At 36.0% G+C, this 27,203-nt stretch overlaps 3 protein-coding genes across 4 annotated transcripts in view; 2 read left to right on the top strand and 1 right to left on the bottom strand.

Annotated features, from left to right (window-relative positions):
- Awh (Arrowhead) overlaps positions 1 to 11,200 on the top strand; it is a 40,805-nt gene extending 29,605 nt beyond the window's left edge. Inside the window, exons 3-6 of the mRNA XM_053768615.1 lie at positions 6,001 to 6,218; positions 6,682 to 6,924; positions 7,537 to 7,632; positions 7,990 to 11,200. Of these exons, the coding sequence (XP_053624590.1) occupies positions 6,001 to 6,218; positions 6,682 to 6,924; positions 7,537 to 7,632; positions 7,990 to 8,069 (637 nt within the window). The 3' untranslated portion in view covers positions 8,070 to 11,200. The remainder of the gene's footprint in view (positions 1 to 6,000; positions 6,219 to 6,681; positions 6,925 to 7,536; positions 7,633 to 7,989) is intronic.
- Positions 11,201 to 12,604: 1,404 nt separating this feature from the next.
- Hn (Henna) lies at positions 12,605 to 18,825 on the bottom strand. Its single transcript, XM_053768372.2, has 6 exons — positions 18,667 to 18,825; positions 15,992 to 16,295; positions 15,506 to 15,865; positions 14,911 to 15,173; positions 14,278 to 14,507; positions 12,605 to 13,304 (listed from the first exon to the last, which is right to left on the bottom strand). The coding sequence occupies exons 1-6, from the start codon at positions 18,721 to 18,723 to the stop codon at positions 13,148 to 13,150; spliced, it is 1,371 nt and encodes a 456-aa protein (XP_053624347.1). The 5' UTR covers positions 18,724 to 18,825; the 3' UTR covers positions 12,605 to 13,147.
- Positions 18,826 to 19,958: 1,133 nt separating this feature from the next.
- On the top strand, positions 19,959 to 27,166 carry LOC128683159 (ATP synthase subunit gamma, mitochondrial-like). Of its 2 annotated transcripts, XM_053768458.1 has the most exons (6): positions 19,959 to 20,123; positions 20,548 to 20,771; positions 24,755 to 24,918; positions 25,587 to 25,751; positions 26,191 to 26,289; positions 26,536 to 27,166. In XM_053768458.1, the coding sequence occupies exons 1-6, from the start codon at positions 20,032 to 20,034 to the stop codon at positions 26,701 to 26,703; spliced, it is 912 nt and encodes a 303-aa protein (XP_053624433.1). In that variant the 5' UTR covers positions 19,959 to 20,031; the 3' UTR covers positions 26,704 to 27,166. The 2 variants fall into 2 exon arrangements, with proteins under 2 accessions (XP_053624433.1, XP_053624434.1); XM_053768459.1 differs by lacking the exon at positions 25,587 to 25,751.
- The last annotated feature ends 37 nt before the right edge of the window (positions 27,167 to 27,203 follow it).

Raw genomic sequence — 27,203 nt, 5'->3', positions numbered from 1 at the left:
CATAGGAGAATACCCACTGTCATATGGAGCCCTGTTCCTCATCAAATAATTTAAAATATTAAGTTAAATTCATGTTATTAATTTACGGAGTTTCGATATAAAACAAAACTTAGATTTTTGAGGTTATCTCCGCGTTCGACGTAAATGGCGCCTGGTAGTCGTGTCCCATTGAATCTCGCCAGTGAACATTTTATTCCTATCTTGTAACAATCAAATAAAGTAACAAATATTTGTGGCAATGATGGATAAAAATAATATATTTAGCATAAAATTGATATGGAATTTCGTAATTATTAATTTTTGAAAAAAATATTATGACATAAATAAATACATAATATATCCAGACAAAGTTTCCCTTCAAAATCTGTGAATAAATAGGCTGGTGAGTGGCCGCGATATTTTAATGAATATGACATGACGCTAACTTCAACACAATCTTATTTAATTCTTAATAAGTATTTTAATAAATATAATTTTATAACGATAGTTTATCAGTTATGTGGTCATTGATGTACAATTTATATTTAATCTGTGCTTACGCCTCAAGCTAAGTAATAATAACTTCTGGTTACACAATTATATTGCTTCCCGTGATGTTAATTTATTAATATTGTGTTTATCTTGAAATCCACATAAATATCAGCTCAGGCTTAAGTGCTAGTCATATTTTATTGTTAGCACCTTCTAGCTATAGTAGCTAAAGGTGAATTTATTTTATCTGCTACTAGCTTTTGCTTGCGACTTCTTCTTACACGCGTCGTACTGTGTTTTGAAGAAATCCTCTCTTGAAGCTAATTTTATGGGGATTAATCCTCGCATACTAACGACACCTCACATTTTAATTATTTTATTTCAAGAAGAAATAAATGAAATTCATAAAAATTTGAGCAGGCCCTAGTGTGTGACCCTTAAATGGACTCCGGGCTTCGGAGCATCGTAACCAAGAATGTGACCGATAACACGTTCATATGTTAGATTAAATATTGTACTTACCTTTTTTGGTGAATCTGATGAGTCCGTACGCAAAATATTAGATAGGTATATTTACAACTAGCTGCGCCCCGGGGCTTCGCTCCCATGGGAATGTTAGGATAAATAGTATCCATGTGTTATTCCAGGTTTATATATATAACCGTATACCAAATTTCATAACCATCCGTCCAGCAAAATATGCATGAAACAGTAATAAACATACACACATACATTAGTAGGACAAAGCTGCCCAAAACTCAAAACGCAAAATAATTTTCAGTTTCTCATTATCAGAGACGAGCCAATGTTGCCAAATAAAAGAGCCGACTCTAAATAATATTTGTTGTGAGCGAGCATAACGAGTGGTGTTGCCAGTAAATCGGCGGTCGCCGCCGGCCACGATCGTAATTGCTTTTGTTGATATATCATCAGTTCATTGTTTATTTAGCGCGCCTTTTTGTCTGGTAGCGGCCACGTGTCTTGTCTTGGCCCACTTCATAGCCTTTTATTGTTTTCGTCACTAGTTTTAGATTAAGATTAATCCCAGTTTTGGGTTTTCCTGTATGATTTTTTTAATTGGAACTGCAACAGTACTTTTTATCCTAAGATTCCCACTTAAACGAAGTCGCGGGGTGGAAAGAAATGTAAATAAAGTTATTTTGTTATAAGTGGAATAAGAGTATAGGTAGTGTACAAGTAAGGTGATGTAAGTAATAGTCTACTTAGGTATATAGTATAGTGAGGACGGCCACGGAACTCGAAATGGTTCGCACTCTCACGCGATGTCGCGCCCACACGGCTCCCGCAAATGCGCACACCATGTCTTATGTTAATGCCCCGTGTCCTCTCTGGGTTTAATTAATCTCTGGCCGCATAAATAAACTGCCTTAGATCGATTTACTGAATATTAAACATTTCTTTTCGATTTAGAGCCGAAATATATTGGTATATCAGAACTGTGAAATTATTCAACGAAGATATCATTTTTGATACGAGCTTTTATTGTTATCAGAGAGATCTTATTTCATTGATACAAAAATCATGCAGCAGTAAACCGTTGAGGAATTCCTTCGCCGGGAGCCGAGCTGTTGTTCCCTATCTGCTGCCAAAGCTTAAAGCCATTAATCGCCTCGTACGACATCCAGGAGGAGATACGGGAACCACATACATAGCGTCAGTCTGTCTCATCTCTGAGAGTTTCTCAGTTTATTCCTCTATCCTCTACCATAGAGAGTGTCCAGGGTCCACCTGAACCAGAAACACATGAAACGAGACTATACTCGGTGGGGTCACATCACAGAAGAAGACGTCCTAAAGAATAAAATTAAGTATAGTACCTATGTTACGTTTAAAATTGGAAAGGACTTTATTATACAAGAAATATATTATGTACTATTACCGTATAAGCAAGACTTCAAATTTGCAAGTTACATAATTATGATATGAATTATATAAGGAAATTTCGCCTGATAATATTTCCTTCTATCAGCTAAGCACACGCACGCCACCTGTACCGACACCGCTATCTTGCGCCTGCGCCTATAATGCGTGCCACATAAATAAAAATGACCATTAACTTGTCAATTCAACATCTCATTTGCAAGTTTCGCCGCCTTTCCTTCGCCATTTTATTTTTTTCGATATCCGCTCTTCACTGCGCAGAGACAATAAAATACGGTTAGTATCGCCTAAGGTGTGTTATCTGCTATCTCATTAATTTTTACTAGTTGTTGTTAGTGACTCCGCCTCCGACATGTATTTGTATATTTTTCATACAAACTTTCGCCATTTGCAGTTATTTAGTAGTTCGTTAAATATATATTTTGTGAAAAGCAAAGACACGTTAACACGATACATAGCATTGGAAGTGGTCGCACTCGTACTCTTTCTGCTTTATAAAATGGCAAACTGAATTTCACAATCATCATTATGCGCATCTGTAGCCCATTGCTGGGCAAGTACTCCTTATGTCAACGCCAACCTTGTTTTCTCTGGGGTATCCTTATCCATTCATCGTTGATCCATCCAGCTGCGTGATGACTACTCTCCGTTTTACATTTCTTATAATCTCACAGTATTTAGAATTAACTTTAAATCGTATGTACCAATGTGCCTATATTATGTAACCAATATTGTCTGAAGTATTTATTATCACAAAAGTAATTAAAACATTCCATCATAAGCGATTCGTAATCGATATTCTAAAAAGTTATGCAGTTTATTGAAGCCCGTCGTGTCGGCTCCATTCGTCAGCGCGTCGCCCACGGGCGCGGGCCTAACAGTGCTTTGGGATTGTTCAAACAAACGCTCGTATAATATTCCAATGAATCTCAGATTGGACTTGTATCTAAAACAAATAACTTAAATCATGTCGTCGGATGAATGGATGCGTTGAATGGCTATTAAATACGGGGAGGGGTGGTGAGGGTGCCCGCGAGAGGTGAGGCAGAGGAAAGCAATCAACGAGTGAGGATTTATTGTCTGCGCCTCCGGCGGCGGCAGGCCCGTGCGCCCGCGCCGCTCCCAATCTCCACACACGATACGGAACCTCGCCAGATTCTGATATCGGAGCGGTTGGCTGCGCAAAGTGCGCACTTTCAGACCACCCGAACCCCGCATGAATAGTCAACGGGCTGAGTATTTATCGCACAGGGGTACGCAACATCTTCATTACGAAGAGTGTTAAAACTTGTTAGTCTGTCACTTGGTTAATTATAATGCGAGAGAGCCAGTTAATTGATTCAACCGACGACAAAATGTTAATAATGTTGATAAGGGAAGTGGTGCGGCGTTTCAACGCCGCGTTTTTGAAATGCAAATCGCACATTTGAAACATTGGTGTGGATAACGTGGATAAGGATAGCGGCTGCAAGGCTTGATATTCTTGTAACACGCGACTTCGCACTCTAGGGACTTGTGTGCTCAATACTTTAGCAAATTTTCGAAAATTTTTGCTATATTGTATTTCACTGCTGCACAGGATGTTTTAGTCTTATTCAAGTAACATAACAACAGTTTATGTCTAAAACGTTGCAGAAAAAATCTTGTGCCTATTGTTTATCTAGTAGTTCTAACTCTCGAGTCTGAACGCGTCAGAAAGCAACACGGCCTAAAATTCGTACGTTGGGGGAGTTTACGATACTTGACGGATATATAAATACAGAAACTTGAATATGACGGAAATACCTTAATAGTTATTGGAAAATACTGTGAGAAATCATACCATTATTTAAAATAAGTATTATTTAAATATTTATAAATACATGACCAATTATACTTATATTTTCTAAAATCCAATTTGAGCTATCTTTGTGCTCTATCCAAAGAGATCTGAATTACAAAAATGATAATAATTAAAAGATTATCAAAATTAAAGTGCTGTTCGCCAAACAATAAATAATACGGTAATAAAGGAATTGTATAAATTAAAAAGCATCCAGCTATTATGAATTGCTGGTCTACATGCAAGGTGCATTTAAGGAAACTAATTCTTCGTCACAAAAATGATTAAGGAACTCTGTAAAGAACAAACAGAGAACACGGGGCCATAAATTTCGACGAAGGTGTACGTGCTTATTATAAATGTAATAAAATGTGTAACAACAAAGTAATCGGAAATAACACAGTTGCCACACGCGCATACGGCTTTAATCCATAGCTTAACTCGTACGCGCGCCAATGTAGCGCTATGCGAGCACACTGGACTGTATGTATGTACTACATATATGTGAAACTATACTAAATGTACTCGCATCTTTTTAAAAAAAGGAGCAGATCAAAATGTATATAATTAGCTATTTTCCAACTAGTCAAATCAGTATTTTTCTAATGTCAAAAACAAAATTTTATATGAAGCTTGTACGACAGTGATATCCTGTGATATCACAATTGGTTGGTTTTTGGAAGAAATTATCGGATGACTTCACAAAAAAGGAGGCTCTAAATTCGTCGCGATCTTTTATTTTTATCACTTTTTTATATATGGTATTCATGTGATATTTTCACATACTATCTTCTAAGCAATAATTTTATTTTTTTTGCTCTTAGATACATTTGTATATTTTAATACATTTGTATATTTTAATACATTTGTATAAAGAGAGCACTGAACTCGCTTTTTATACCTTTCTAAAATTGCCACGTAGGAAGACAAAATTATCACTTATGTTATTTTTTATCTTCTCACAATCTTCCTTTGATTTTTGTTCTGAATTAGAAATTTTACTGCACATTGCATTTGCATGTCAGCAAAAAAAAATGGATATATCTCGTATCCACTAGCTAACAAAAAAGAAAACTTATGTGTTGCACATCAATGTTAACTAATGGACACCAGACTATACGCAAGATACGCACGCAGCTGTGGAGGAATACCTTTACTCATGCGCACACGATCACTAAACGTTATTCATCGAATTTCCTGTGTTTTATTTCTTTTATTCTTTTATTTAGTACTTGTAAAACAGCGTAGCGAACTTAACCTTATTGCGCTAGCGAAGGACGATTAAATGCTTCTATGACTGAATTTTGCTTCACTACTGTGTATACTGAATAAATATTAAATAAATTATTTATTATTCAGGGGCACGAAAATGCAACAGTTTTAGATTTGTTTACACTAATTATATTTATCTCACTGCTGTGCAAAGAATACAGTAATGCTCTCACTGCTGTGCAAATAATACATAAGGAAAGAATGTCTGATTTTCTTGTCCCTTTGCCTTTACTGTGATAGATACGATGTTGTCACTCCTACCGTCAACACAACAACAATCAATATTTTACAGAACCTATTATAAAATCCTACTTCTAAAATATCGCAGAATCGAAATATAGGTCTTTAAGTACTATATCTCTAGAAGAACCTTACAACAGATGGTTTTGCCGACTGTCTTCTTCTTATTTTCAAGTCGAAAAGAAGACCGTCAGCACCGTCGCTGAAGAGTTGTCTGACGGTAAAGAGGTTATATAACATCGAAACTAACATTTTGAAGTCAATACGATGAGTGATTGAACAATGATGTGCAGGAGTTTCGGCGCAAAATGCTCCAAGTGTTGCCGGGGCATTTCCTCCTCCGACTGGGTGCGGAAGGCGCGCGAGCAAGTGTATCACCTGGCGTGCTTCGCGTGCGACGCGTGCGGCCGCCAGCTCTCCACTGGCGAGCAGTTCGCGCTGCACGAAGACAGGGTGCTCTGCAAACCGCATTATCTGGAGACTCTCGACGGTGGCTCCATCTCTTCTGACGGTACGTGTAGAAATGTTGTAATATTTTATACTACAGTTGAGTGTAGGTCAACATTGTTAGATGATGACACACAAGTTCGCTTTCGGCGCGCTTTGGGCTTCTAAGAGAGTCTAGGAGAGAAAGACCACAAAAAGCAAAAATTCCACAGTTGTAGGTGCATATATATACAACTGTAGACTTTTTGCAGCTACCAGAGTAACAATGAAATGATGATTAATGTACTGAGACTTTTACCCTATTAACATAGATTCGGGTCTATTACGTTACATACTTTGTATATCTAACGCCTGCGGCCGGCAGCTTTTGACACGAATTTGAGGTTTTAAATATCGTCGTAGTGATATGTTAGACAGTGGGAGCCCATTTTGCCAGCCCAAATTCAACTTAAATCCCCTAACATTTTCTCAATTCTATTAGTCACCTACAAACCACAATACAACGTTTGGTAATAAATCTCTTCTAGATGGCTGCGATTCAGAAGGCTACCACAAGAGCAAAGCGAAACGTGTGCGGACGACCTTCACGGAGGAACAGTTGCAGGTCCTCCAAGCGAACTTCCAGCTGGACTCGAACCCGGACGGGCAGGACTTGGAGAGGATCGCGCAGGTCACCGGCCTCAGCAAGCGGGTCACGCAGGTCTGGTTCCAGAACAGCCGCGCGAGGCAGAAGAAACACCAACACACTGGGAAGGGAAAGCAGAACCAACGTTAGTATGAAGGACCATAGTAACTTTGTTTCAGGGAGAAATAAGATATTTTATAACCAAAGCCGTAAATAGACAAAAGGTCTATGACAGGTTGCCGCTTTTGATTTTACTCGACACAGTTTTCTTACAGCTTCTCATCAGTTGAAAGCAAATGGTTATTACCTACATCATTCTGAAGTACTGGTTTTATCTGAAACTGAATGCCTTGCAATGTTTTCGTATATGTGTCAGACTTGGAAATTAAAAGTTGAACAAACAAAAAAATCTTAGCGCGTTAAAAAAAATAAACTACGGAAACGCCTAATATTCGGACACACTGCAAAGAATTGACTACTGATACTGATAGAGTGACGGATAAATCAAATAATTTATAGTTAAATTAATAATTATAATTATTGTGTTCTAGCTTTATCATAATATACTTACCTAATATTCATTTTCAGCACATCTTTTGGAATCACTGCGCGAATATTCTTTTTATATTTTCAAATGTTCGGCTTTGCGAATACTGCTAATGCGAATTCAATTTATCATTGGTGATTTCTGGTTATGTATTTTCAAAATTTATTTGGTAAATTTGTGTGTCTGACGATGACCCGGTATTGTCAACAGTGATGTCCCGGGAGACGGACCCGTCGGGGTTTGGAAGGCCCATCAACCTGCATCTCACATACTCTTTCCAGAACAAACCACCATTTGTCCCAATCGGTACGTATTTATTGAATTGTTCCGTCAACAGCAAATCAAGCTATTCAATTCGTGGAAAATCCGCCGCTATTACCGCGGCATAATAAAGATTCATGCAGGGTAATTGGACGATTACAATCACCTGTACTTACTACTTGTTACCGGCACTTGAAAATATTACTAACACTTATTTTTCATTTCTATCTTATTTTATTATTTCTTTGGTTTGAAATATATTGGGAAGGAGAAAATAATACCTAACTTTACTTAACTGAGTCCTAACTTTATTCAGTACACTATTTTTATAAACAGACTGAACCTAGTTCCATACTAGACTAGAAGAAATCTACAAATTCAATTACCATTATAATGTTTTAGATGGAACTTCTTTCACCGATTCTTCGATGGATGAACTCTCCGAAGACTCTTCAATTCACTGCATGCAGAGTGAAGTGTAACGGTATCATTAATACAGACATACAAAAAGATTTGTATATCTCTAATCCTGGACACAGTCTGTGAGATGCGACCTACGAAGTAATTTGTGCATTATTACAAATAAAGTAACTCAAAAAACTTCGAAAATTAAGTTGCTTTGTATTTCGCAACTACCTATTTCTATTTATTCTGTACACAATTTGTAAGACTAGAAAAAAAAAGCAAAATTAAATCTGTCAAACATAAATCTGACTGATTTAAAGAAAGTAGCGCCTCCTTAAAAATAATAATATTAAATATGTTTTTGTCAAGATCATTCCGCTTAGCATATACGAAGTCACTCATATGCCAATGCTAGCTCATATGCCAATCCATTTTTATGCTTGAATAGGTTGATAATGAGATGTCGGTATTTGGACATGTATGTCAAACCAAAGGGTCAAATCCCTGCGGCTATAATGTGACCATCGACATTATCTTACAGGTCAAACATTTTTTTTTAATTGTAAAGTATTTTAGTATTTTATACGTCGTTGTAGAGCCTGCCAGAAACAATATCCTATGTAAGTAATATGACAACTCTGAAATATACCTACGCAAAATAGCCCTCCCTATTTCGATTTGGCTATAAGAACTTATTCAGGGTGGCTTTGTAAACACCACCCAAAGATAAATATAGATAACAGATAATATACAGAAAATTTTGTTGTGAGTATATCTATCTATTCAGCTGATGTCTATAAAGCCACTCTGCACTGAGCCACTGAACACGAGTCAAATTCGTAAAGAAATAAGTGCTGGAATATTATATCGTTCAATCTATCACAAGATAATTATTTAAGGTACTTTGTTTCCTTTGGCGCAAAAGTGACTCAATATAATAATTATTTACTTTATTCGGGGGACTTTTATTATGCTTGAAAATAAGTGTGCTTTATTGCATTTTAACTGTTTCAAAACGTGAAAAGGGTAAATTGTACACATGTGTCGCCGTAGGTCTGTATGAGAGTCATGAAAGTGTAGGTTTCATCTCTTGCTGATAAAGTATCCGATAGTGTGTAACATATCAAACAGACAGCGTAAAAATTGAGTATTACAAAGTCTTTAATATAATGAATGAAAGAAGGAAGGAATTTTATCGGCAAGTGGTGAAACGGTGACATAAGTAAAGGAAGAAAGAAAACAGATATGTGAAGTTGTCGGTAACATTCTTTGAGTGCACTCATAAAGAGCTTCTCAATATTTTGATGTAATATATAGGTATGCAATATAAATATTATGAATCAGCACAAAAATGTATAGCTTTTAAAACACTAGTTCGTAAGATTTATAAAAAAAAAATTGTAATTGTTATCCTATTATTTATTGTAAAAAGTTATATTTATTTATTTATTTCTAGTAACTGTGATACGTTCGCTGTCTTAAATTCATCGGTTTAATGTTTTGTCTAAACACTTATTTTAACTAAGATTTTATTCGATGTATATTCTGTAGTTGCGTAATTAGAATAGTGCCAAAATATAATATATTAATATATAAATACGTGAACTTCTGAAACGAATGGGGATTGTACCTCGCCTGAAAATTATTTTCTATCTATGTGTTAGTCTGTAAGCTAAAGAATGTGCATAGTGATATTAATATTTTCTGTCTAAGATTGGGTTCCACCATTCAACTTTAACATATACTTTAACATGTGCAGCAATACGCAAAGTACGTCATTTTGTCTAAACGTCAGCGACGCGTACTTTGCGTTGTTCTGCGCAGGTTAAAGTTAACGTCAAAGTTGACTGATCCATCTCACTCTAAGCAACATGATGCTGATGGGTGGATCCATCTATTTGCGATTATTCTCGACTTATTTAAACGCTCGCCATATTGTAGAAAACTAGCCTTTACGCGCCAATATAGCAATATTATTATTATTATTTTTCTTTCCTGTGTTGGTGGAAAGTTGTATTTGTAGTTGTCAGGGAATTTTCTCGGATTTTCAATATTTTAGCTTATTTTGATTGTCACAAATTGTGACTCACAATGAAATATTTTATTTTACTCAACAATACGAAGTCATATTTAGGACACCGATAGTTAACTTAGGGTGAGTTGCACCCTCAAATTTGAAGTTGATTAACCGGCGCGCCGCTGACGTTTAGACAAAATGGCGTACTTTTAGTTTTTCTCCGCACATTAAAGTTAACGTCAAAGTTGACGGTGCAACCCACCCTTAATGTATAATTAATGTCCATCTAAATTCTAAAACTCTCAGTATACTACAAATTTATATATCTGTTCACAGTAATTCCAAGAAATATTTTGTAAAAAGTATTTAGTAATTACATAAGTAGTCATTATTTGCAATTATGAAGTAGTTTGTCAATTACGAAATCGATAGTAATCATCAAATTACTGTAGGGGTAATTTATTATTGTTCAGTATTGTAAATAAACAACTTATTTGTAAGTACTAAGTAGTTATTGTAAATTTATTACAATCTTTTTGCGATTCGAAATCTGCGTTCATATTTATTCCATTTTATTTTTTAATAACGATTCGGCCCGGCTTCTCACGGATGCAATTTATTCATGTTATATACATAAAAACCTTCCTCTTGAAATACACTATCTATAAAAAAACCCGCATCAAAATCTGTTGCGTAGTTTTAAATATAGTATACATAGGGAATGGCAGGCGACAGATATTCTGTCCTATAAGTAAACAAAATCAGTTTTGGAGCTTGTATGCCATTTCTTCCGCTCGCATTCGCCTGATGTACGGTAAGATGTTTTTTATCTATGGTACAGCACCTCCGAATTTTAATATTAGCTTCACAGTCAACAGTTGCAAGTCAAATAATTTTAAAACTAACGTATCTAATATACCTACCTTGTAAATACTTGTATGATTGGCCGATAAAAATTTAAGTTCCGCAGCTCGTCAGGTCCGTGCATGTGCACAGAAAAATTGTTTAGAATAACAAAAACTTCTTAAAACCATGCAAAAATACTGCACAGTCATTCCGAGCTACCCACGGACTTTTAATATAACTGCTGAACAAGTACTAGGTACTTGTGTTTATTCTGTACAAATTTATTATTGAATATATTATGTTGATTAAAAAATTATTGGTGTTTCAATTTCCTGTTTAGTCCGATCTTTATTTGTTAACTGGTGCGCACAATCAAGCGGATTAGATCAATGACCGTGCGCTAGGAAAGTAAAATTTATGTAGTTATTTTTCCAGGAATAATAAATTATTTGCAAATCAATGTGGACATTGCAGTGAACACAATGCCCTGACCACCCGTGGATGGTTTTCCTTTTTATATTTTCAATCATATTACATTATAAAACTTGAAAATATTGAATGAGATAAATAATTAAGTTAGTAGATGCGAAATATATTTTATAAATAAAAAAATAATAGGTATTAAACCAACTTATGAATTAAACTAATTCATATACATTTTCATTCAAAATTCCTTCCCTGATAATACCAATATTGTTCAAAACTACACACACTCTCTACTTTCCATCAAATTAATATATACTGCTAAAATGATCTTTGATGACCTATATATAAATTTGGGTTATTTCATTATGCCTACTTCTCGACTGGATAATACAATTTATAAAATATGATATTGTACCAAAATCTGTACACAATTCGAACATGTCGTTTGTAAATGGGTTTTATAATGAAATTAATAATAAGAAATAATTTTTGATAGATTCACTAAACATCTCTGATTGGAGGAGGAATAGCGGATAGAACTACTACTAGCATCTTTTGCAAAAGTTGTTTGAAATGTAATGTAATGTTTATTCACTTGAAACATAGTAAATAAATACAAGTAGATATGTCTGTAATAAGTAGTTAATCTCTCTAGTACAAAGAATACCTAAGTAGGTTCATGGTAAAATAGAAATTACTTAAACATGGTGTAGGGGACGTTGTGCGCATGTCATAGGTTTCAATTTTTAAAGCCGCAATATAATTTCATACTTTCACACATAATTTAACAATATTTACATTGTTTTATATATTCCCCATATATGTTATAAATTATCATATAAGCGGGCTCTACGCTCCATAATGCCAACTGTACAAACATATCAACTTTTCACTAGATGGCGCTGATTCATATTAAAACTCGCTACGGTTTCTACCGCCAAGAGGAATGATAATATTGAAGAGTCAAAACGTAATAATAAATTAGTAATAACAGTACCGAGGATATTTTTTGGAACCTCCTCTATTTTTCGGAGGAGGTAACAATTTTAACGATGAAGTCAGGCGACACTCAGTTGATTCTCACGGACTGTTTCATCAACAGCCATTTAAATGTCCCCACTGCTGGGGCACTGGTCTTCCTTATGGATAAGAAGTTTGGGCTATAACCCACCATGCGAGCCTATGCGATTTGGCGGTTGTGTAGTTATGTGTATTATAACAGTGAGTAATTTATTATTTATTGAATAAATTCAGTGCAAAATCAGTAAGTGTATCAGTGAGGAGGAACATGAACTTTGCCGTACACAATATTATACTCGTAGGTCAAAATAAATAAATTTATTTTTAAAAATCAATGGTATTTTAATAGATACATTTGTTACCACTGGGAAGTCATTAATCAATATACCTAATCTCTAAAGTAGTTTAAATATACAGCCAAGGCTTAAAATAAAATACTTAAAATTAGAACTACTTACAACAAATTCCATAATTACTTATCTTTAAAATACGTACATAAGGCAAAATAATTATACACTTGGGTATTTATCAATTAGTAATTAGATAATATTGCATTATTAATATTTTATACATCACAGGTCACAAGAGTTTGTTAATATTGTCAAGAGGACAATTTCATATACTAAAGTTTCGGAATCGAGTATCAGATTTTAACGAATTGTTTTTAAAGGAATATGTCACCTATGTCGTTAGGTCGAATGTATACGAATACTGTATCACTATTTTAATACAACTTCATGCGGATGAACCGACTTTTATTCAAGTTTTTACGTCTTATAGTTAATTTCTGTCATTCAATGTCTTGTTTCATTTGTAAATTATTAACAATAGCTTATGGTATATATACTAAAGTTTCTCCATAGTGTTGAGCAGCAGCCCCAATTCTTGTTGCAACTGCCTCATGAGGTCCTTCATCTGCCGAGGGGAATCCAGGATGTCGATGCTCTGGGTGTACGGGTTGTATCGCACACCGAAGTCGCGAGGAATCGTTTGAGCGAACTTTCTGGAAAGAAATGCCAACTTTAGATCAAGAGTAGTGATCAGTGGTGGAACATTACAATTTTTACATACTTATAAATACAAAATATAACAAATATATCATTGATTGTGAAATACAAGAAGAAAATTATTTTGTTTGTAGGGAGAAAATATTGTGCGTGAAAACCAACATGGATGTAACGATTTCCTAGAATAAAATTTCTAATATCACGAAGGACGCATATTGCACATTAGACAGCACATACAACTATAAAAGTTCATTGCAAATTCGCTATTATTTCCACGGCAAAGTGGTCCATTTAGTTACCCTGTAACATGCAGTTGAATGTACCAACATGACCCGGTCCTACGACAACCAAATATTTTTTTTTGTTTATTTAAATAACCTGTCTACAAATTATTATCCTTCCATGGTAATCAGGAAATTATCATCGGATTTTAGGACTAATGTACAATTATAAAAGTATAGTTTTTAAGCGGTATAACAATATTAAATGTACCACTTATAATTGCGCAACCTTGAAACGTATCAACTCCTTTGCAATTTTCCCTTTCATTTCGACTACGAAATAGAACTGGTTTTAGCTGGATTACATTGGAACTTACTTAGTTACAACTGCGCTTGATTACCGCGCAATGTATGCAATGATATCCTATAAACATGTCATTTAGAATAGAGGCATCAATCTTGCCCTACTGGTGATTTATCTGACATTTAATCATTGATAAAAAATGTGCTTTGTCTTGTTATGTCAATGTTAAATATTTTAAAGTGCGATAGTGACCAAACATATTTTAACATAAAGTAATGCTTTAACTGACAAATGCGGTAAATTGACAATTGAAAATTAAAATGTCAAACTAATTACGCTTGCCCGCACGTTATATCGACCATCTCATTTTTATTAATTTCGCATTTCCAGTGTTCGGATATGCCCCCTTAGAAACAGGATCTCATAGTTGGTTAACAAACTTACATCATTTTCTCCTTAGCGTCTTCAAAGCTATTAGCAACGAAGTACACCGGCTGGTACTCCGTAATTGGGTACTTCGTGACCCCAGTCTCCTCTGGCTCAAACTCTCTCAGCTCCGGCTCGTCAGACAGACAGTACTTGAGCTCCCCAAAGGACGATAAGAGACCAGCTCCGAAGGCCTTGAGGGTACCCTCTTGCCGGCACAGACCGAATTCCACCGTGAACCAGAAGCACTGGAAAGTAATTTGTTAATAATTTAATTCTAAATATTATGTAAAAAATAAAGTAACAAATTTCTTATTGGGCTCTTAGACAAACTAGTCTCCATTATCTGATTTTGGAAATAAAATGCAAAATTTTTCGCAAAAATTTCTAACTTGGCACAATCACGTGTAGATATAGTGACACACCTGTCATCTTGGACTCACTATAGCTAGTTTCTGTGTCAGGTTTTGTTAGTGATCTAGCACAGATATAAGAACATTACTGTTAACATTATTGTGTGATCTAGAACGAAGTGTAAAGTGTGGTTCAAAGAGTTCGTCACGCACGTCTCGCTCAGGAGTGTAAAGCTGCTGAGCAGCTGTAAACTAACATGAAATAACGTAAAAATATATGGTATGCCTTAAGACTCACCGTAGCCAGTTTCTCAATGTAATCATCGGGAGCTCCCAACGACGCGAGTCCAATTTCCTGCGAGAACTGGGCAAAGGCGGGGTCGGCGAAGAGGGGCGCGTGGCCGAGCAGCTCGTGGCATACGTCAGGTTCGGGGGTGTACAGTGGCCGCGAGTGGTGGCGGATGTACTGCGTGCTGTGGAACACCCGGAACGCCAGTCCCGCTAAGAAGTCCCGGGATGAGAGCAGGCCGGCCACGGGACGGAGCGTGAAGCCGGTACAGTCTACATAGATCACCAAGGTTAGAACTTTCTTACAATTATTGCTTTTCGAAAGTTGAAAAATTAAAGGACGAGTTCGCAAATACTACCAAAGATCTAATTACATCAATGCTACGTTTTGATGCGGTCAAAGTTTTAAGGGAGATGCTACCGCGTGGGGTTTGATAGGTCTTTAAAAATGTTATGAATATGTGAAGACCATTTTGTGATTTAGTATAGGGTATCATTAGAGTACAATTTTTTCCACAGTCGAGTGTCACCGCCCTGATGATAACTCTTTACTCCATATGAATAACTAAATATACGAAGTATCATAAAAATAAGTTAATGCTCACCTTTTAAGAAATTCGAAACATCCTCTAACTGGGGGATATTGTCTTCCCTGTAACCGCAATTCTCTATCAACAGGGGGAACACATGATTGTGCTCTTTGCACGCGTGAGTTGGATACAACTCCGTGAGTTTCCTGAAGACCACTCCCCAGGTTGCGATTTCTTCTTTCGTGTAGTTGACATGAGGAAGGGGTTGACCATATTTGTAGTTGTAGGCGATGTCTGCGAAGTATTTGCGACGAGCTCTGTACACGGAGTCGGTGAACCCTGGGTGGTCTGAGTCTAATTCTGCCCCATATGACAGGATCTGGTTTGCGAATCTGTCCAAGTCGCGAATACGTCGTGGGAACCAGGGCACCGCAGCTGGAAGTTGAAATAAAATAAATATATTTACCAAAGTAAATTTAAGACTTATGTTATGGGACACAAACTCAATGATTTTCTTTAAGCTACAGATATAATTCAACATGATTTTAAGGGTCTACTTACACCGATTGTCCTTGTAATTCCGCGAGATGATGTTCAAATATCCAACATTCTTCTTCAGCTCTTCTAAAGCGGCGCCAAAATCACCCGCTCCGTGTTCACACTCCACCATGAACTCGTAGCCAGGACGTCTGACAGAAGACCTGGATTCGATATGGCTGAGGTTGACCCCGTGCGAGGAGAAGATGCTCAGGTACTTTGCAAGATTGCCAGCTTCGTCTGGAGTTTGGGGGGAAAACAACAACCAGGTTGATTTGGTGGAATCTCGCCCTTCACGGATGTAATTGCCTCCTTCCATCAATTTGGGCTGCAACCAATTTACGGGTATAATGAATGAATATTCTGATATAATTAATGAAAAGGTACTCTGATAAATATAAAGACTTAATTATTTTTAGCTGATTACTATCATCAGAGTTAATGACCTTCAATGAACATGAACTAACCTATTCACAGATAGTAAAAATCCATTCAATAACTTTACGATATAAATAGATTGTATGCAACTGTCCTTACTATTTCCGTTATTAACAGGAATACGAGTAAATACGCATGTTCTCATATCTGTCGAGTAATTAGTTGTTTCCCTTTACATGACCTTTTAAGTAGTTTCTTAGTAATTATATCCATTTCCTAGACCTATTTTAGACCATAAGATCTCTCTAGACCTATTTTTATAAAGAAAAAAGGTTTATATATTTTTTGCACAAAAATACCCAGAAACTTTTCGACCGATTTTGATGAGAAACAGAGATAAACTATATCTTTACGAGTGAAGTCGCGGACTGTCGCTAAAGTTATGTTATGACTACTCATAGTCATCACTCATACAACAACAAGTCGTAAGTTTTTTATATTTAATAATTTCCTTTTAGGCTTAATACGTTCTAAGTTATTATCTACAAAAGTGTTCTAGAATTTACTCAGCATTATAAGCAAGAATGCGAGTGTCAATTAGAGATAAACGCTCCACTTAGATTCGGGTTGTGCGAGAAATTGACAGATAACCTCTGGCTCACCCCTGAACGAACCCTATTCAACAATACATTGATAAAAAATAAACTGTTATCGACCGGATAAAGGAGAAGCTCTAGGTATATGCCATATTTCTTTTATCATGGTACATGCTAATCGACAGTCTGTTACATCAGATATTTATACATTTCGTAAAACTATATTTGGTTATGTTTGTACATAGCAAAATAAATATATGGGGCTAATGGAAATTTGTCTGTATATTTGTTCGCGCTCTACGAAAAAACGACTGTATGTAATTTGTTGCAGTTTTCACAGTTGAATATCAGATGGTCTAACTTAAAACCTGAAATAGGTTTCATCGGGATACGTTGCTTAGAGCCCGAGATATTGACAAAAATAAGTTAGGACGACGCAGGTATTAAACGCGGGCAAAGCAGCGGGAAATAGCTAGCGAGAAAATATTAATAAATTGCATTTATGATGTTGAGAAGATATCATTATTTTTTTGGGTTCTTTACCTCAAACGCTATTTTTAGCGTTTGTATTTTTAGGGTTTTGTTTTCAAAACCCTTATAGTTGTTGTCCGTCTTTTCGTCTGTCAAGGACCTTTTTCTCAGGAATGCGCAAACGTATCAAATTGAATATATATTAAATAAAATATCGGGGTCAATGGTTCCTTGAATAAGTGAGAAAAACATATTCGCAAGTGAACGCGTTCAAAATATATGACCATTATGTTAAAAATTTTGGTACTTCCCGTTGACCTAGAATCATGAAATTTAACAAGTAGATTTAACAGTGCGGATAAAGGAATAAAACCGAAATTATGTTATTTGTGGCTTGTTTAAAAAAATGCCAAGAAAAATCAAAACCTATACGGTACTTCCCGTAGACCTAGAATAAGAAATTTGACAAAACAATAGACCTGACGATGCAGATTTACCTGATGACTTTTTTTGTGATTCATGAATTCTATTTAATTTTGTTCGCCAATGTAAAAAAAAAGTTAATTTCTCTAAGGCCCTAATTTCATCTTTCAGTTCCGCGTGAATTTTGCTCGTTGTAATGGTAAATGTTAGATTATTAAACAAATTTACAAAAATATGAAATATGATACCACTTTTCGGATAATTTAGGCTTCATACAAATATGCGGTTATTATTATAAACAGTATAATATTTTTGTGAATCAAATTCATACTCCCTCGAATACTTATTTGCCATATGGCAGATTGGCGATGGCGTGGATCCAATAAAATCTATGTATATACGTACCATGGAATTAGTAGGTAATGGTATATAAGTACTTAGATTTCATTAGACGCGGGCGCGGGCGCTTTCTAAATCTATGGATACGTTACGTAGCATAAGTCACTAGAGATAATTTATAGGTTCTAATGATTTCTCTACATTTAAGAATGATGGTGGATTTAAGTAACATACATAAGTACAAACTTATACATCGAAGACTAGAATTTTTACTGCCTAAAAAGGGCTGCAATAAAACCCTTTTTATTGCAGCCCTTTTTGGGCAGTAAAAAGGTACCTACTCAATGAATTTGGGAACAGCGGCAAAATAATTCGCAATATAAAAAATAAACATAAGGGACAAAAACTTAACTTTTACAATACATTTTTCACTTGATTGCAATTTTTTAAACATCAAATATTTCAAAAAAGACGCAGTTTTTATGTTCTTACCTTGTCTGGAGGTGAGGCAGATAGCTGCTCCTGTGTCTGGTTCATAGCTTTCATCATTTTCCTTGATTATCTGTATCCTGATAGTGCGACGTGGACTAGCGCGTGAGTTCTTGAGTAAACAAACTCAGTCGACGCGCGCGCAGGCTTTATGAGAGACGGCGGAGTGACGTCGCCGGTTCAACAGATCTAACTCTCTATTGATAATGTAGCGTAAGCATGTTGGTGTTTATATTTATTTGTTCGGGTTTTTAAGGTGTTTTTTATGCTTACGACTTTGAAGGAGGGATCAGGGTATACGCTGTTTTTTCATTTACGCTGAAAGCTCAGCGTAAATTTTGCTGAGGAGTTATTGCGAAACTTACTGAAGAAAAACAAATGTTCCTACCTAAGTCAAACTTCCGCATTGCATCATAAAGCCAAATATCAAATAGATTGGCGAAACTAGCTGCTCTGATACAGGCTTTTACTTAGATCGATTTTCCTCCTTCATTAACACTGTACCAAATAAAAAATATTTAACTACCAATTAGGAATTTGGTAAGAGAGAGTGACTAAATTTGTTCGGCCAACGAACACAACAACAAAACGTAAGGCCAGTTGAAATTATTCACAACAGGTACTTAAATGCCGTGGTAAGTAAATGCTAAAAGACAGGATTTCTAACTAGGTATAAAACTGCTTGATTGTAGTTAATTACTCGTGTCTAGTCACCTGGTATTAGCTCTGTATAACAGGTTAAGGTTATTGCTAAATGTTGTAGGTAGTCTCCAGTTAAGTCATAATATAATGATATTTTATGCTACGAATAAATCTATTTCTATTTCTACTATATTTCTGAGGGATATATTCAAATTCATGATCCTTTATTCACCTTAGGATGATATACATCCGGGACCCTTCTAAATGTATGCAAACATTTACCGCCAACTACTAACAAGCTCAGGTGAAGAAGAAGAAGCATTTTCTTCAAAGATAGAAATTCTGTTTTTTTATATGACTTCAAAATAGTCATAACAAATCAGAGAATTGAAAAAAATAAAGTTTCAATTATTATAAACTTACCTAAAATTGATAAAATTACAAATTCTATCTAATAATAGGTATCTACCTATATTCGAAAAATAAACCTCCAACCAATTGAATGGTTTGAAATTGGTTGAATGTAATTTTTATATTATCCATGGATTTAATAAGTTCCTAAAAGAGTACCTATACTAATTCCATGGCATTATCCTTGATCATATGTTTTTTCCATGACAATGACTTACTTGCTTTTGACATGAAACCGTCAAACAAATCAGAATGATAATTCTCCATGTCAATGTTGGGTATTTCACATACTGGTAAAATAATTAAAATTTAACAATGGTGCAGCTTAAACAGGTTTCCCTCCGACTAAAGTCGATCTCGAACATCCAGAAAATTACCAAAACCATGAAGATGGTGTCAGCCAGCAAGTAATGTGTAATTTTTCAGTTCTTTCAGTCTAGAAAACTAAAATTATAATTTTCTTATTTTCGTTTTTCTTAACTAATGCCCATTCATGTAGAAGTATGCCAAAAAATCTCACTTGTTGACGGTTTTTTAGCACTAATGTACCACTGTTGGTAGTGGAAATTAGGAATCTTGGTTCGATATACTCCCTATCTGATCTCATGGTTTAGTTCTCTAATCTAAAGTCAATCTTTAGTAGCATTTCCTAGCATACTAATTATATAATTCGACTATTGTGTACACTTGCTTTCCTCATCCAGCCACGTCCTAACTGAGCGAGAAGTCTCCCATTTGCCGAGATCGGTCAGGACATGCCTCAGTCCGTGCCTCACGAAGCAACTGGCCCAGTCAGGACCCGGCATTTTAAATTTTGACTACATTCTACAGATTTACGAGAGCTGAACGAGAGTTACAAGCAGCTCGGCCTTTTGGCTATGGACCCCGCAAATTTTACGAGTCCAGCCACTTGGTGAAAGGAGCAGTGGATGCTAAGAAGGGGGACAAGGATGCCGCTGCTGCAGCCCCACCGCCTGAGCCTGCAGCTCCTGATAAAGATGATAAAGATGCGAAGAAACTTAGAAGACTTTACATCGCTATGACGTCAGACAGAGGTACCAATACTGCAATTATATAGGTACGTGTAAGTTTGTAATGCTTCGATGTAGTTTTTGTTTTTTCTTGTAATAATGACTGCATGGATTTTGTGTATGTAAGTTATTACAACCCTTATTTCTCGTAGCCTAGTCCTGGGCATGATTCTTAAGGCATGATTAGTGAAATGAAATATTCGTCTGTGAACAGTGAATTCATGCCAGTTTTTGCAATTAAACTTCTCTCGTGATAGGGTATTTTTAACTAATTATATGCCTCTATTGTAAGCCTATAATTGTATCTTCATTTGACCCACTTATTCCGCTTTACTTTGGGTGTCAATGTCGACAAAAATAGAACGTCTCAAGGCAGAGAACGATAAAGTATTGTAAAATTTTGTTACTTTTTGAACCACCGCATCGGCCCTGAATCAAAGCTTGCGTGAAAATACTGTCATTTCCTTTTGTTTTAACATTTTGTACATGCAAATTTTATCACATTTTAATTATTTCGGTTGCCATTCGCTTCTGTTATAATAAATAATTTTCTGTAGGAAGAACAATATACACTACTCGTATGTTATTTTAAGTATACCTTTTCTTTCAAAATAACATGTTTTATTTCTTCCTTATAATCCAAACAAATACCGCAACCGTAACGTAACTTTTTAAAGTGAGGAAAATATTTTACTTAGTTACGACTTAAGAACTATTGTAAGTGGACTTTTTATTTCTAATAAATAAATTAATCATTTCGTTGATAAATAAATGCAAGAATTAATATTAACTTATTAAAGTCTTTTAAGTTTTTAGATAAGAATTATAATTTTAGAAATGATTATATGAACGTTTTCTTCGCATTAACAATAAAAACTAGAATTCTCATAACTTAATATTTGTTCTAGATCATATAAAATCTGTAGGATTTTTTATTCTTTTTCCGATAAGGCGGTACGTGTCACAATATCTAAGTATAAAGCAGAGTTATCAATAAAAAGGTCACAGTAGAAATCTATTAGCGTCGATAAACTCACTCTTACGTGCTGCGCGGCAATGTTGTTTGGTTAAGAACATTTTTATTGTCATGTTTTGCAAGCCTTATCCGGACTTAACCGACTATGACAAGACTGGTGATGATTATTTTCCTTCGATTAGTTTCCTAGATCATGTGGACTTAGACCAATGAAGAGACTGAAAGACGATTGTAATGTGTAATCGTGTGAACTGCAAATCAAAAAGTGAGATACGGAATAAAAAATACAGTCTCTCTCTCTTATTTGGTCTAAATCCACATGATCGCCCATAGACCGGGAAATGGTTCAACGTAGCACATCCCATCTCTCTTTCTCACTTATCTAAGCGATTTCTTGATGGTTTATTCCTCAGCTTTGTGGTTGAGGAATAAACCAACCGATGGAGCCAGGATTCGCGTTTTAGACTATACTTTGTACGGCATCCAGCAACAAGACATCACCAAATGACCACTGGATGGAGATTGCTTTCGATCGATCTGTGTAATAGAATAAAATACTTCTGTGGCTAAGATGATTGTATCATATATTCAACGATTTTATTTAATATTGCAAACCACTGGATAAGCCACTCACGTTTCAATCACATGTAAAAAATATATCAACGTTTTGTTTATCGGTGTAGAAACAAAGGTTACACCCTCCTGAACTTAAATTTAAATACATGCCAACTTCTCTCGCGTGCTTACATACTTATGTAGCAGTATCCACCTGCTCGCTCACGATGGTCAAATTATTGTGTGATCTAAAATTGAACTGTTTACATGACTGTCTTGTGGATCTTCTCCTTTATAATTTGACATTGTCGATCTTCTCAATCAAAAAAAAAACAATGCTACTATAACAAGTCGATTTTTGTAATTGCTCCTGTAAAATTTAATAACTGCATAAAATAGATATCTATACAGGAATACAATACATACAGGTATTGTATTCCTTATAATTCATGACTAAGTTATGTTTGATTAAAAGAACAGGTCTTTATGACCATATTTTGCATGTTTGCGATGAACTCGCGCGTTTTTATCAGTCTTCATGTCCGTGTCGGTCAAGTTTTGTGTCAACCAGCAGTCTACTTGGGAACAAATGCCGCTTCACTTCACCCTGATCCTGTTAGAAGGCATAAGCAAGACCCAAGAAGTGCTCTAGATGTCGTAAAGATGCCGAATACAATGTGAAGTGGAGAAGAAAATTAGGAAAGCGGCTATGATCTCTAAGCCCCTTAGCCGGCGGAAGCAACCTGGAAATCACACGGATAGCATAAATGGATTGCAATAATCGGATATCAACAAAAAAATTGCTATATTTTTACCCAACCGGAAACAGTTCAGCTCCAAACTAGACTTTGGGAGCTTTCAACTTTGATGTTGAAAGCTTTCCATCATGTCTAATTAGTGAAAAAGCCCACTGAGACTCGTGCACACCCAAAATCATTATGATTTTTTTTAAACCTAAGTTTTTTATTGGAGTTATAAAGTTCTCCATGACTGGCACGATTAAAATAATTGATAGCTACATTCTACAATCAAAAACCAAACACGACGCAGTTCGAAATTGTCGTAACAACATGACGAAATGTTGTCATACTGTTACAATAAATTATGAATCAAATAATTGATGAAAACAGCACGTGGCATGACGTCGGTTTTATCGAAGTGGGCATATTATAAACACAAGATAATTTACAGATACAATATCATGTATTATCCCTTACGGGGTAAACAGAGCCAGGGGTGGTACTTGATGGACAAGTTTTGCTGTGTGACGGGATTAATATGTGATTCTAAAATATCCGTAAGGTTGTTTCTGTCTTTCATTTACGTTCAAAAGGACAATGAATTTTTGTTTAAAGGATAAAGGGAAGAGATAAGGAACCACGGTCAACAGCATTTAGGGTAATACACATAATATGACAAAGAGAACACCTGAAATCTTGCTAGATGGTTTATGGGAGTTGAAAAATGTAAAAATAAACAAGGTACGAGTAAAAAATATTGTGTATTAGTCCTTGTTTATTATTTACATCATTTGGTATCGTGCAATTTGTTATTGGCATTACGTCTAAGGTGTTTTGATTCACATCATACGATTGACGACCTCCGTGTCATCACGCCGGACTACTACACTCGCGGCCCGGGTTCAATCCCCGGTCAGGTCTAGATAGAAAATGAACTTTTCCAAATGAGGTCATTTGGAATCAAATGGGTCTCGGATGATATGTATATAAAATGTAGTACGCGTTGAGTTTGTATCCTATAACACAAGTCTCGAACTCTTTTTGGTATATATTTATACGTATCTTGCAATTTGTTATTGGAATTACACCTAGTGATATTAATATTAATTGAATAACTTTCTGTGATGTAGATAAGGAAAATTTAATGAACACTATACCCACACTGTATTTACCTTTATCACAATGAAGTAATAAAAATAGTAATTGAATTATTATTATTTTTATGATGAGTCACCATATTTATTATCTGCCCTTCGTTCACATGAGACAACTAATAGGTCAAGATACTCTATGCAAGAACCTCTATGCCACAGTAATAGCGACGAATTTGGAATGAAATTTTAAGGTCGATGTGCTGTTGACTGTACCATAAAAAATAATATGAATCCTTGAACTCAAGGAAAGTTTGAGCTGCGGTGAAGTTTTTTGATTAACTTCTTCTCCTGCGCTTTGGAAGTCTGCTGTAGACTTTGATTTTTACGTCAATAAGTGAGTAAAATGCGTGAAAAGATTCATTTAGGGCCGGCAATGCGCGCATGGTGTTACATGGCTGCGGTGACCACTTCCTATCAGATGGGCGGCATTGTTGCTACTTTGCAAAGTAGTATAAAAAGTTTGAAAGTCATCAAAAATTAAAATTTCAACCCTATATGTACGGAGAAAACCTAAAATATCTTCTGACATAATAACCGACCACGTCATATGAAAGACTTGTAAAAACATATTTTTTCTTGCAGGTCTATGTGGCGGCGTGCACAGTGGGGTGGCGCGTCGAATCCGCCGCGAGATGGCAGCACGCGGCGCGGACGGGGCCAATCACAAGTTGGTGTGCGTCGGAGACAAGTCCCGCACGATGCTACGCCGCGCGTACGCAGAAAGCATGCTTGCCAGCGTCAAAGATGTACGTACGTCCAATTTTCATACCATATATGTAGAAAGTATGTATCATAGATAAAAATATCACTGTATGTATCACAGACCATTCAACCCAGTGATATGTTTGTTCGGGTGCAATCTTGCAACTCCATTTTGAAGAAGGTATCTTCAACAGATTGATATAAAATTTTGTGTTCACGCTTAGTTTGCATGACAATGTATTATTCTGATATGCGGTATATATATATAATGGTGCATTCAGGGTCGGCTCCCAACGCAGGAACTCTTGAACGGCTTACTGTACGGAAATAATATTTTTGTCATGCATTGACACAAGATCTCTTTGATGATAAAAGCTTGCGGCGAAAATTTCATTTTTGTAAAGGTTAAATCTTATCGATACTTATCTAGGACGTTTCGGCTTGTATACAACTTACACGTACGCGTGTGAAATACCTGTAATATTTGTGTATTTCTATAAATACACAAATATTCGCCTTCGCACGGGGGCTCATTTATGTTAATACATCGGGAAAAAAATGTTTAAAGAACAGTGAAAACTGCATCAAAATCCGTTGCGTGGTTTAAAAGAAGAGAGCTTAGAATAGACAGACGTGATATGCGACTTTGTTTTATACTATGTAGTTAGTGATTTATAGTACCTATTCTTATTTAGCTATACTCAATACTTAGATCGGTCGAATCGCCCCAGTGTTCGCGGACGCCTCAGTGATCGCAGCGTACATCACCGATTCGGGCTTTACGTACGACGCGGGCGAGATCTACTACAACAAGTACTTCTCTGCGGTCAAGTATGAGATGACCATCATACCTGTCTTCAATAAGTTCAGGATTGAGGCTAGTGTCACTGTTTTTGATTATACATCATACATGCTATTTACCGAATTAGGTGTTGATGATTAATTGGTCGCTATTAAAAAATTGCCCAAAATGAGAGGGCAACGTGAACTAATATAATCAAATTGACTAGGCATTATATTTATGCCCGTCATCTATGGAACAGAATGATTAAAACAGATATTAACTAAAAAACTTTGTGACAAAAGCGACTCCATGTTGTCATGTCGCACTTACCCCTAGAGTACTAGCGTACATAGTCTTCTAGCGTAGGCGCGGAGGGGTGAGGCGGCCAACAGCCACCCGACACAATTCATAATGTCCAGTCAATGTGATATATTAGATAGTTTAAATTATTTCGCTCGAAATGGCTTGGTCGTATAATAAAATAAATGTATGTATACAAAAGGTAGTTTCTAAATTCATACCTGATTCTCAGGCGGCGCCGAATATGAGCGCGTTCGACGACGTTGACGACGACCAACTGGAGTGCTATGCAGAGTGGACGTTGGCCGCCCTCCTGTACTACGCACTTAAGGTACAGACATTATACGATAGTTATTATACTATTAAGTCTATGATTAAACGCCTTATTTTTCTGTAGCAAGTAGCGAGCCGTGATGTTGAAATTGTGACATCTGTGCTGCCTCCATTTTGGACTAGTCGTGATATGGATGATATTATTGTAGCAAAAGTTTAGACGTGGATTATAATTGTGAGAGTTGTTTTCTACTCATTCGATATTCTACTCATACATTAATAATTTGAGTGCCTTTATTTGAAGGAGAGCGCAGCCTCCGAGCAGTCTGCGCGTATGGCGGCCATGGACAACGCCACCAAGAATGCTGGCGAAATGATACGCAAGTTGACCCTCCTCTTCAACCGGACGCGCCAAGCCGTCATCACCAGGGAGCTCATCGAAATCATATCAGGAGCTGCCGCGCTCAAGTAACGCCCTCGACATCAGTCTCAACATTAGGTATTAATTTCCTGCTATAAAAATTACAGCAGCAGTCAAAATGACTATATTGAAATCCAGTTAATTGTGAATCATGAAGTATAGATTTTGCTTGGCCTTGGATGCTTATAAACCCAAGTTCAATGTACCATGTATGAGGTATGAACTTGGAAAGTTGATTGCTAATCCGAAATCGTACATAATGGGAACACCTGCGAAGCTATACAAAAAAGTTTTGGCTTTAAGAGTAGGTAAATACTAGCGATTGCGAAAATAAAACCCCTGCTGATATAAACATCACGATGAGAAGTCATTGTTCTGCGTATGTTTTGTATTAACAGTATATATTATACGCATGACAAAAATAAAACAATTTTGTGTAGTAAACATGAACGTTTTTATAATTTATGTTTTCTTATTATTCTGTTGTATCAAGTTATTAAAGGTATGAATTTGATGCAAGCATTTATTTTTACCATTTCTGCATTTAAATT

This window comes from Plodia interpunctella, chromosome Z, assembly GCF_027563975.2.
Source record: "Plodia interpunctella isolate USDA-ARS_2022_Savannah chromosome Z, ilPloInte3.2, whole genome shotgun sequence".
NCBI classification, from domain to species: domain Eukaryota; kingdom Metazoa; phylum Arthropoda; class Insecta; order Lepidoptera; family Pyralidae; genus Plodia; species Plodia interpunctella.
The sequence above is the reverse complement of the archived record's forward strand: the minus strand, read 5'-3'. Positions and strand labels throughout refer to the sequence as shown.